The sequence below is a fragment of the Paramisgurnus dabryanus genome, chromosome 22 (genome assembly GCF_030506205.2).
Source record: "Paramisgurnus dabryanus chromosome 22, PD_genome_1.1, whole genome shotgun sequence".
Taxonomy (NCBI): Eukaryota; Metazoa; Chordata; class Actinopteri; order Cypriniformes; family Cobitidae; genus Paramisgurnus; species Paramisgurnus dabryanus.
In genome coordinates, this window is record NC_133358.1 from 26976946 (window position 1) to 26989404 (window position 12459).

At 35.6% G+C, this 12459-nt stretch overlaps 2 protein-coding genes across 3 annotated transcripts in view; both read right to left on the bottom strand.

Annotated features, from left to right (window-relative positions):
• The window catches only part of cubn (cubilin (intrinsic factor-cobalamin receptor)), a 45013-nt gene extending 42793 nt beyond the window's left edge, over nucleotides 1-2220 (bottom strand). Inside the window, exons 1-2 of the mRNA XM_065258542.2 lie at nucleotides 1892-2220; nucleotides 1526-1655 (exon numbers count right to left, since the gene is read on the bottom strand). Of these exons, the coding sequence (XP_065114614.1) occupies nucleotides 1526-1655; nucleotides 1892-2010 (249 nt within the window). The 5' untranslated portion in view covers nucleotides 2011-2220. The remainder of the gene's footprint in view (nucleotides 1-1525; nucleotides 1656-1891) is intronic.
• A 190-nt stretch (nucleotides 2221-2410) lies between these two features.
• trdmt1 (tRNA aspartic acid methyltransferase 1) overlaps nucleotides 2411-12459 on the bottom strand; it is a 10704-nt gene continuing 655 nt past the window's right edge. The window contains exons 3-11 of one of the 2 annotated variants that reach the window (XM_073813109.1): nucleotides 12352-12452; nucleotides 11119-11195; nucleotides 10965-11036; nucleotides 10493-10558; nucleotides 9537-9606; nucleotides 8872-8955; nucleotides 8464-8762; nucleotides 8000-8187; nucleotides 2411-3022 (exon numbers count right to left, since the gene is read on the bottom strand). In XM_073813109.1, the coding sequence (XP_073669210.1) occupies nucleotides 2922-3022; nucleotides 8000-8187; nucleotides 8464-8762; nucleotides 8872-8955; nucleotides 9537-9606; nucleotides 10493-10558; nucleotides 10965-11036; nucleotides 11119-11195; nucleotides 12352-12452 (1058 nt within the window). In that variant the 3' untranslated portion in view covers nucleotides 2411-2921. Of the gene's footprint in view, nucleotides 3023-7999; nucleotides 8188-8463; nucleotides 8763-8871; nucleotides 8956-9536; nucleotides 9607-10492; nucleotides 10559-10964; nucleotides 11037-11118; nucleotides 11196-12351; nucleotides 12454-12459 lie in introns of those variants that run through there. The other variant, XM_065258545.2, reaches the window with a different exon arrangement.

Here is a 12459-nt window from a genome sequence, read left to right on the forward strand (position 1 = left end):
GTTCTTGGGGGGGGGGGCAGTGCCATTTCTTCTCCAAACATGGTGTATTGTATGACTGCCAAAAAGTTACATTTTCCTTTTATCTGACCATACTACAGTCTCCCAATAATCCACAGGCTTCTCCACATGCTTTTTCGCAAACTTCAACCGAGCCTCAACATGCTTTTTGTTCAGCAATGGAGTCTTGCTTGGTGAGCGTGCATGGATGCCATGGCGGTTCAGTGCATTGCTTATAGTTTTCTTTGAAACAACAGTGACTGCTGATGCAAGGTCTTCTGAAGTTCTGCCCGAGTGGTTCTTGGCTCTTGGAGAACTCTTCTGATTACTCTTTGGACTCCTCGGACAGGAATCTTATCTCTCTTTTCATTTCCGGATAATGGCCCCCACAGTGGTCACAGGAACATTCAGCATTCTGGAAATGCACCTATAACCATTCCCATCAAAATGCTTTTCAACGATAAGATTACGAAGATCTTGAGAGAGTTCTTTGCTTTTACCCATCATGAAGTATTTCCTGTGTGCCTCCTGGGTAATGATAAGCCTTTATAGACCATCAATTAGGACTAAAGATGCTGATATCAATTAGTACTGATAGGGGGCAGGGTTTCTCTCTCAATACTAACAGATTTCAGGTGATCTCCTGGCTTTCAATGCCATTTTGCACCTTTTTCTCTTCATGTGTTCAATACTTATTCCTTGTGTCATTCACTTTACTTATTATGAGTCAACTTGTATACTTAAATGTTCTGATTTCTTTGTATACATTTTATATTAGGCTTGATGGCTAAATCTGGTGGAAACTTTGTGTCAATAGCCCACTTAGAAATCCCCATACCAATAAAATTGCTGATGTGTCAAATACTTATTTTCCCCGCTGTATATTTTTGATATATATTTCAAAATGCATTTTTCCTGGCCAAAATATATAAAAGTTTGTATAAAATGTATAAAGTATAAAATGTATACATATAAAATTAGAAATATATTTTTGCAGTTAAAATATAGATTTAATTTTAATCTTTTCAAACCTGTTATGTTTACAGTTTTGTAACATACAACATTTTCCCTCCCATGTGGCATGAATATAAATACTTTAAAACATATTAAATTTTTTAAAATATGTATACAAAAATGGCCAAAAATATATTTTAAACATATTTCAAAATATATTTCAGCACATATATTTTTGAATATTTTGAAATATATTTTAAATTATATAATTTAAAATTATATTTAAAATAGGATGAGAGAGAAAATAAACAAAAATGTGCATGAAATTGCTCCTGCAACGCTCAGTAGAGCATTGTAGCAGGGCAAAATGTCATGGGTTCGAACCCTGGGAACACACCAATGTATGCATTATAATCCAATGAAAGTTGCGTTGGATAAAAGCATCTGCCAAATTATATATTTTTGCCAACATAGTGAAGTATGTTTTCAAGAGATAAACACTTACTATGTACAGATACTTGAAAATGTACTTAAAAAGTAAAAAATACTACTGTCCACCTCTGCTTTGACTCACTTGATTTATCTGCTGGACAAGGTCCTCGGCCCCAATCTTCAGACTTCCTGATCCTAGGGTGTTGAAGCGAATGTCTTTATTGTAGCCGGTGGAGAACGTGAGGTGACCGTTATCTGATATCATACGAGGCCTGCAAATCAATGAATTACTGGAAAACTTTGAAAGGATGCAAATGCCCCTGCACAACTCACATTAAAAAAGGAAACCCTTTATTTAAACACCAAATTAGCTGAAGAGTTGCAATAAGGAAAACATTTTGAATATGTAAACCCTGGACACCACAAAAGTCTGACAGATCAAGTTAAAATCTTGGATCCAACAGCTCGAATATCCAATGTCCCTCATAAAACAAAACTAAATACATACTGGTCATTGCTGATGTCTCTTTTTTGCCTGTTGTGGGGTTGACCACCATCATCGCACTGCAGCCCAGAAAGTAAGATAAGGAAAAGAAATGTCCAGGTGAATCTGAGTGTCTGTGCCATGCTGAGAGAGCTCGTCCCAGGACGCTCATCAGGCACTATACTGGACCTTCAGACTCACTTCTGCCTAAAGCCCAACAGACCAGAGATGCACTTTGCTCCTGACTTGTCCTGCGTTTTCCTAAAATCCCTTATAAAGAAAATGAAAACAGCTACAGGGCCTTTAACTCAGCTATTTCCCACTATTGAGCGATTGTCAGAGGCCGTCACATGTTTTTGGAGATCAGTAACCAAAGTTAAAACTGTGAACCTGCTGATAAAGCTGTGAAACTCTGAATATAAACTTCACAGCACATGCATAAAAGTCTGTTGTTTACACAACTTTAATTGCTTTTGCATGTATGATCCTAGTTTTAAATACAATACCAGTCAAACGTTTGAACGTTTGAATAACCTCACTGATAGATTTGGTCACAATAAACTTGGAGTTGGAACTTTGTTTCATAATTTTAATGACAACACTTATCTTAAAATAATAAAAATATATGACCCTGCTTGTGAAAACCCAGCTGAAAACCAGCTTCAGTTTTACATAAACTCATCCTACATAAAGTGAAAATATGACCTACATATCTTTAATATTGATTAAGGTCATGTCAAAGATTAAAATCAATGTGAAATCACTGATTAAAATCAAACTTTGATGCTCCAAATCTCATTAAATTATGAGACTTTAGCCTGATTTTACAGGGTCACACAAGAATAAGTAGGTGGGTACAAATATTCTGCTATAAATCTATATTTAATGTCATTATTAATAAATATTGTCATACAAAAACAACTTTAATCAAATATATGTACAACCATGAAATATATTTACATATGCATATGAAATGTTCCTTGTTTCAAGTTCCTTTTCAAAAGGCATTATGGCTCGGTTTCAGTTGTTTCACTGTTTAATCTTAAAATGTTTCTTATGACACCATGAGTCGGATAAGATTTGAAACCACGTGGACGTTCAGGCTGTTGCCCAGTACACGGTACTGCTGCTTAACAGAAATATGCTCAGGAAACGCTGAAATACACAAAACAAGAACAAAAAATGTAAACACTGAACATTTCGGAGGCAATTGCATTGCTAAAATATACACACTAGCATAAAATCTTATAAATATGGGCATGAAACACTGAGCCAACTGAAATATCAACTAAATTGTCCTAATTTAGATAAAAAAAAGCTTAGTGGTAAAACATTGTGTTAGCAGCACACAAGGTCATGGGTTCGAACACAGAAAACACAGATACAGATAAAAATGTACACCTTGTAATGCAGTCACTTTGAATAAAAGTGTCTGCTTAATGCATGAATTTAAATGTGCATTTGTTTATTCTTAAAGGATTAGTCGATTTTCTTAAAAAAAAAAAATACATTTACTTTTACCCACTACCATGTCATCCAAAATGTTGATGTCTTTCTTTCTAGTCGAGAAGAAATTATGTTTTTTGAGGAAAACATTCCAGGATTTTTCTCATTTTAATGGACTTTAATGGACTCCAATACGTAACAGTTTTAATGCAGTTTAAAATTGCAGTTTCAATGCAGCTTCAAAGGGCTCTAAACGATCCCAAACGAGGCATAAGGGTCTTATCTAGCAAAACGATACAAAATATGCACTTTTAAAACACAACTTCTTGTCTATCTCCGGTCCTGTGACGCGCCAGTGCGACCTCACGTAATTGCGTAATGACAATTAAAGGTCACGTGTTACATATATGAAACGCACATTTGCAGACCATTTCAAGCAATAAACTGACACAAAGACATTAATTAGTATCATTCCACATACAACAATGTCGGAACGGTCCTCTTTCTCCACACTTGCAAACACTGGGGCGTAGTTTCGATCCTTCATCCTTGACCTCTTGATGCATTGCGTGAGGTCGCGTCACACGACTGGAGGAAGATGAGAAGTTGTAGTTTAAAAGTGCATATTTTAAATTTTTCTTGTCAAAAATGACAATCGTTTCACTAGATAAGACCCTTATGCCTTGTTTGGGATCATTTAGAGTCCTTTGAAACTGCAATTTGAAACTGCATTAAAACTGTTAAGTGTTGGGGTCCATTAAAGTCTATTAAAATGAGAAAAATCCTGGAATGTTTTCCTCAAAAAACATAATTTCTTCTCGACTGAACAAAAAAAGACATCAACATTTTGAATGCCATGGTGGTGAGTAAATTACCTGGATTTTTTTGAGAAAATTGACTAATCCTTTAAAGGCAATTTCACCATCTATATATACTGGTTACTCCATACACAAGTTAATCAATACACACATTGGGGGAGGGGCAATTTGGCATCTCCAATTCATCTGATCTACATGTTTTTGGCCTGTGGGAGAAAACCAGAGTACCCAGAGTAATCCCCCTGCTGACACAGGGAGAACATGCAAACTCCACCTGACATAGCTGGGGCTCGAACCAGGGTGCTGTGAGGCAACAGTACTACCCACTAAGCCACTGTGCCACCGCTGAATGTAAAAAACATCCAGCAGAAGCGAATGATGGGAAGTTATTCATTAATCTTTTCACACTCTGGTGGAAAGACAGATTGGACTTTAAAGCCTTTACATATCACACTTATAAAAGGGTGTTTATTATACACTTGCATGCACATACCGGTGCTGTGGATTTATATTAAAGGGGACATTTCACAAGACTTTTGTAAAATAAATGTAAAATAAATCTTTATCGTATGTATGTTAATATCATATAGATAATTTATTATTGCCACTTTGTAGGTGTGAGCAAAAATGTGCCATAGTGCAGATTAAGGGGCGGTATTGTCTCCTTCTGACATCACAAGGGGAGCCAAATTTCAATGAAATATTTTTTCACATGCTTGCAGAGAATAGTTTACCAAAACTAAGTTACTGGGATGATCTTTTTTCACATTTTCTAGGTTGATATAAGCACTGGGGACCCAATGATAGCACTTAAACATGGAAAAAGTCAGATTTTCATGATATGTCGCCTTTCACGTTCCAAAGAATAACTAATACCAATTTGGTTTACTTTAAATGTACTTATTTATATGTGACCCTGTACCACAAAACCAGTCTTAAAGGGACATTCCACTTAAAAAAAAATCTTAATTTTCCAGCTCCTCTAGGGTTAAACATTTGATTTAAAAAAAAATTGGAATCCATTCAGCCGATCTCCGGGTCTGGCGCTAGCACTTTTAGCATAGATTAGCACAATCCATTGAATCTGATTAGACCATTAGCATCGCGCAAAAAATAACCAAAGAGTTTTGATATTTTTCCTACTTAAAACTTGACTCTTCTGTAGTTATACCGTTTATTAAGACAGATGGAAAATTAAAAGTTGAGATTTTCAAGATATATATTGCTATAAACTATACTCTCATTTTGGCGTAATAATCTAGGACTTTGCTGCCGTAACATGGCTGCAGCAGGCGTAGTAATATTACGCAGCAACCGAAAATAGTCCCCTAAGTAACTTTCAATGGCAGGGTACTATTTTCGGGCAGTGCGTAATATCACTACGCCAGACCAGAAGATCAGCTTAATGGATTCCAAAACGGAAAAATCAAATATTTAAATCTAGGGAAGTTGGAAAATAAGCATATTTTCAAAAAAAAGTGGAAAAAAGTGTTCCTTTAACTCTTTCCCCGCCATTGACGAGATATCTCGTCAATTAAGAGAAAACGCTTCCCCGCCAATGGCGAGATTTTCCGTCTTTCCGCAATACCGCTATTATCCACCAGGTGGCGCCCTTCCGCAACTTTTTAAACCCGGAAGTATTGTCCTATGGCAAGCGGCTGCATGTTCGGGTCTGTTTTAAAGATCGCTCTGAATGGGATCTCTATGAAAAGTCCGTCACAAAAATGGAATTATCTCTGCTTTTTGCTCAAAATATGGTGTTTTTGCAAAAACCTACCCATATTCAAAAGCTGATTGCAAAAGAACCACTAAAGGTAGGATGAAACGTTTTTTTTTGTTTGAAAGCAGAGGGTCTGTTCTTTCATTTGGTATATTGTATGTTTATATATTTAAAGAAGAACATTTTCTGGAAGGCATTAAATTTTGGTGAAAATCATGAAAAACGCTGGCGCTGGCTGGCAACTTTTTTTAAAAACGCTGGCGGTGAAAGAGTTAAGTTGCACAGGTATATGTAACAATAGCCAACAATACATTTTATGGGTTAAAATTATATTTTTTTATATGCCAAAGTAAAGATCATAAAGATATTGTGTAATTTAATTTGTTTTAAATGTATACGTATCGTCTATTCTTGGGCTATTTAGATGTCTATTAGACTTTCACCGACAGCCCATATTTAGCCTTGTTTTAGCCAAAATTGCTTGCTGGGAAGCTTCTTTACATCCACCATTTAAGATTATGTTTAAATTAAGGCTGTCAAAATTAACGCGTTAATAACAAGTTAACGCAAATTCATTTTAACGGCACTAATTTAAACTAATTTTATTAACGCGCGATTAACGCAACACACAATTTCTGTTTGACCCAGAGCTGGATGAATTGAGACGCAGCGAGTGACCCTGCGCTGTCTAGATGAATGGGAGGTTTTCATAAAAATAAGAACATTAAAGGAACAGTATGTAAGAAATTTATATCAATTAATCATTAAATGGCCCTGAAATGTCACTAGACATTTTCATTTCAAATACTTATATCACTCACAACAGCAGTCCGGCCAGGATATTGTCATTTAAAAAGTTGCAGCCCTCAACTGATGTTTATGTTGTCGTTTGGTATATTGGCCACCAGCTGTGTGATTGCAGTACCAGTTTTAGCCACACGTTTTGTGATTGCAATACCAGTTTTGGCCACAATCCTACATACTGTTCCTTTAAGCGCTCGTCTAGCGAATCCAATGCTGTAAATGGTCATTAAACATCTAAAATTATCTTTATCTGCACGTTTCCTGAGAGGTGTACCGTCCCAAATCCATAATCTAAAGCAAAGATGCGTCTTCTTTCACTTTTTGGTTTCGTTTTTAAAGCATTTTAGAAATTATAGAAAATAGACTGCAGGACTAGCTTGATGTTAAAATAATTATTAAGAGAGATAAAGTTCGGGAACTGATTGATGTTAAAAGAGTTATTAAGTGTGACAAGACTCAAAAGCGATGTCTGACGCAGACGTCTAAAGCGCATGCACGCAAACACGCGAGTGCACGACCCCGATATATATAGACATCTAACACAACATTATAGTTTTAAAAATATCTGTTTTGACAAGAATTCACGCAGGTATGACCTATAATCTGTTATATCTGAAGTGAATGTTTGGTTAACTGTTGAGGAAAGTATCTGTTGTGTATCATTATATTAAACCCTTGCATTAGTATACAGTATCTTAAAGCGGTCTGTCTCAATGTCAAAATTAAACAATAAAAGAAAAAATATATATTTAACATATATTGATATTGTTGTTGCTCTGCGTAAACGAGTATAGTCCTGCCATCTTTGTCAGAGTCCAACAATTGTTCAAATTGTTTTGAAGTTTTTTAATAGAGAATGTTAAAATATAAATAACACATTTTTGAAAATTTGCTTATCTCAACTAAATTTGCCAGCACAGGTCACAAATGATTCAGCAGCAAACAGAAATGGAGAAAGAACAAAGTCTTCTAAAGGGAAAATCATATATAAAACTATGTCTGATAGTTCTGTTGAAAATGTAAACAGGCTGTTGTAAACATACATTTGCATATAGCATATATATTTGTCCAAATCCATGCTGATTAGAGCATTAAAAACTTAAAAAGTGTTACATTTAGGTAAATTTAATTTGCAATTAATCACGAGTTAACTCATGAAATCATGCGATTCATCTAGATTAAATATTTTAATCTATTGATAGCCCTAGTATAAATCTTAATCTCAAAAATTGACCATTATGACTGGTTTGTGGTCCAGGGTCACACATTATTCGTCAATGTCTTTACTCTGTTGGCTTGTGAGTACAAATCAAATGCTGTTAGCAGTATCTGATAATGTCTTACTGAAATCTGCAGGAAAGCCCATGAGGTTTGCGATCTCTCTGGGCGTGAAGTATCTCAGCTTTAAAAGGAGAAGCTGCTTTATTTGATCATCTTCAGAAAGCAGCTCCAGACTTTTGAAGACGCTTTCTAACTCCACATCCACGCAGGACTGCAGGACCGAACCCGTCCCCTCCACATAGTGACCGTAACTACACAAAGACAACCAACAGTTATGATCATATCTGTTTATTAACACACTGATATAAACTTTTATCAGGACTTTTACACTAATTGGAATTGAAAAAAGCATTTTGCTATGCAATGGTAGTTAGTTACGAGGTTGTCTGGTGGTTGCTAGGGCTTGCTTATGATATCTTCTTATCCCTAGACTTGATGTTAGGCTAAGCTAAGTTTTGTTTTAGCACCCATGCATTTAAAACCATATGCCTGATCAAAGTTAGGTGAAGTTACTGTAAGCTATTTACCCTTTAGTGAAGCACACTGATCTCCTGCTACTGGGCTGAACTATATCCATCAGTACAGCGTATCTCAGCAAGGTTTTGGGCGGCAGAAGATATCGATCCATGTCCTCTTCCTCATGCAGGAAGTCCTGCAGCCTCCGGACCGTCTCCTGGCTGTCCTGGTTCCTCTTTCGTTCTAACTCTTGTGCCGTCTCCATCTTAAATATGATTGGCCCAGAGCTTTTACTCTCAGACGGTGTAGGGTGATTGTGTAAGGTGTTTGCCGATTCACTGGAGAGTGGTTTAGGGAAACCTTCCATAATCTGTTAACAGAAAAACTTGCATAAACATAAACTGGCACATTACAATCCAGTTGGACCTAATGAAGATAAAACACTATTGTTTTTTAAGCTAAATTAAAAAAGCATGCACCTGTTCCGAAGTTTGAAATGAGAAGGATCCTGGTTTTCTCTTAGCAATGAGAAAATATCTAAGCCTGGAGTTGGGAATCCCGAGCTGTGGATATAAAATCATTGCATAAACAAGAATGCAGTATAAGCTCTTGATGTAACATTTCACAAGACTTTTTTAAGATGTCAAATAAATCTTTGGTGTCCCCAGAGTGCATATATGAAGTTTTAGCTCAAAAGATAATTTATTATGACAACATGTTAAAATTTCAATTTTATAGGTGTGAGCAAAAATGTGCGGTTTTTGGGTGTGTCCTTTAAAATGCAAATGAGCTGATGAAATGCAAACACCGATCGCTATGATAGTGGTTTGTTTAAATTGAAGCTCAATTGTGCTGTCAATTATTTTTTTCAATTTTCTTTCTCTCTCCACTAAATGGCAGTGCCGTGGTTGCCTAGTGCAGATTTAGGTGCAGTATGATCCACTTCTGACATCACAAGGGGAGCCAAATTTTTTTACATGCTTGCAGAGAATGATTTACCAAAACTAAGTTACTGGGTTGATGTTTATCACGGATTTTAGGTTGATAGAAGCACTGGGGACCCAATTATAGCACTTAAACATGGAAGATTTTCATAATATGTCTTCTTAAAGAGTTTCATGGTGGTACTATTTTTGGTGCTTACATGTGTTGGTGTGATCAAAAACTCCTGAAAGCTGTAATCACACTGCCTCAAAGTGTTAAGCAAAGCATCCCTGCAATAAAAAGACATAAGAAACAAACTATCATGCCTTTGTTAGCAGAACATAAAAAAAAATGGGATTTGACACACTATGAAATTTGTAACTTACTTTACATGCAATGTGATGTATTTCATAGTGGAATGTGATATTTAACCCTAAACAAAACCTTTAGGATGGTCTTGGGCAATACTGGGAATTTCAGCCCAAAAGAGATCCATTGAATTGTAAAAATGAGCATTACATATTTATCCTAGGTCAAAAGCCATATGTGACCCTGGATCACAAATCCAGTCATAAAAGTCTTTTTTTTATTATTGAGATTTATTTGAAGGATAACTAAATAAGCCTTTCATTGATGTATGGTTTGATAGCATAGGAGAATATTTGACCGGGATACAACTAGGCTATATGACTGAATCTAAATATTGAGAAATTCACCTTTAAAATTGTTCAAATGAAACACACATTACTAATGATAATTATATTTACAGAAGGACTATTTCTAAAAAATCTTCATGAAACATGATTTTTACTCAATATCCTAAAAAAAAATTTACATAAAAGAAAAATCTATTATTTTGATCCATACAATGTATTGTTGGAAATTGCTACAAATATACCCCTGCGACTTATTGCTGGTTTTGTGGTCACACATGATACATTTTAAACTGTATATTACAAAAACAAATACTTTTGTGCATTATGCATAATGCAACTCTAGTCAATTTTGAGTGTTAATACCAACTGCTGGCATACGCCCTTATTGTCATCGTCCCTGCTAAAGATTCCTGTTAACAAAATCCATAGTGACAGCACCACAGAGACCAAGCCCAGGACCCCATTGGCTCCCAGCCAAGTAACCATAGCAATCTCCCTGCGTAAAAGACTCCCTGGTTACCTTGCAGCAGAGGTCTCAAAGCCCTTCACATTCTCCAGAAGAACAAACTGTGGACGCTTGCTGAGCCTGCGGGGAAGAGGGGAGGTACATTCTTTCAAAAACAGGATTCCCAAAAATGACTCTGAAAGAGCTTAAAAAAAATAACATGACAGACGTGAGAAAGAGCTAACAGAGAAAGAGAGATAGAGGAAGAGAGTCTATTGCTCATGAATAAATAATTACATGTGAAAATATAAAGTACATTTCCCAGAAATATGGCTTGTTTATGGGAAACTGAAGAACCTCAATATATAACTTTTATCAGAGAGAAATGTTACAGTGATTTCAGTGAAAATAACAGCTGTTACAGCATTACTGTTAATTGCCAGGAACACGAATACTGATAAAAAATGTATGGCTTGAATGCAATGTTAGTTGCTTTGGATAAAAACGTCTGCAAAATTCATACATGCGAAGTGATGAATAAAAATACCTTGGCAGAAGATCCAAGATATAGAGAAAACTCTTTGTTCTGGGGTCTGTAACGTCTCCCTGTAAACCAATCCTATAGACAAACATACATTGAACTATAAACAGTGAACTATATTATGATAATGTGATGTTTATAAAATAAACATTTTGATCACCTTGTAAATGGTTGACACGGGGGGCTCATCAGAATCATGTCAAAGTTCAATTTGTCAAAATCCTGTAAAGTCATTCCCTGATACACAAAATCAAATCAAAATAAGCTACAATAAACAAAGATTTTTAACAGAAAATAAATTATACCAAATTGTATTATAAAACAACAATATTCTTATGAAACCAAGTAAATTAAGATTAATCTCCATTGATAACAAAACACCTGTAGCTCATCTGGTAGAGGATTCCAGTGCCAATGCAAAAGGCAATGGGTTTGTACCCCAAGGAACACAAATGTGACCCTGTCTGTGTGAAGTTAAAAATCTCAATCTAATAATGACATTAAGTGTGTTTTTACAGGCAGAGTCACAAATTAAAGCATCTATAAAAGCTAAATTTGCAAATAGACAAAATTTTACGTTCATTTCAAATCAGCTGGACCTAATGTAAATAAACCATTTTCCAAATGCATACATATAATTAATTCGTTACATTTATATAGCGCTTTTCTCAGTACTCAAAGCGCTATACATGTGAATGGGGGAATCTCCTCAACCACCACCAACAGCTTTTCGAAGGACATCCTGGGATTTTTAATGACCACAAAGAGTCAGGACCTCGGTTTAACGTCTCATCCGAAGGACGGAATATACTTCTCATTACATATACTTCTCATTACATATAAATACACATATACATCCCTTTATTTGAATCTTAATGAGTATTTGATAAAGTCCACTGGCAAGTACATAATTACTATGCTGACAAAGCACACAACCTTTAAACGCTACAAAAACTACTCTCATTTACACTTTCACCTCCAATATGATTTTAAAGCCCTGGTCATGAGACTGCATGCTGAGACTAACAAAGAAACATCATTTTTTGGATGTTAAAAGTAGAAAATGTATGACATAAAACATTCCAAAACTTAAATTAAACAAAACATATTAAATTATACAATAATGCTGTTGTTCATTAGCCTTATTTATCTGGGGTTTAATTACAGAGAATTTATGATAAATTAATGTATTTTTATCTTATAAAATGTCATAAAATTGGGGCCCCTCTGGTACCATGTTGCGGGGCCCCAGTTTAAGAACCACCGTATGTTTTTAATTGGGACTCAAGTCATGTGAAAGTGTCCATATAAAATGCTCAGTTAAATTACGTGGTCAAATTAGTTCGAAACAATAAAGACACTCATCTGAATGAATTGAGTTTCGGGTACTCACCTCAATAGTTTTAGGTAAGAGTGGGGTATTTGGAAAGTTGTGCTTGTATATTTCATTTGCTGTTGTGTTGACATCCACAGCAGCCACAACTTCAGCTGCAACTGAGCT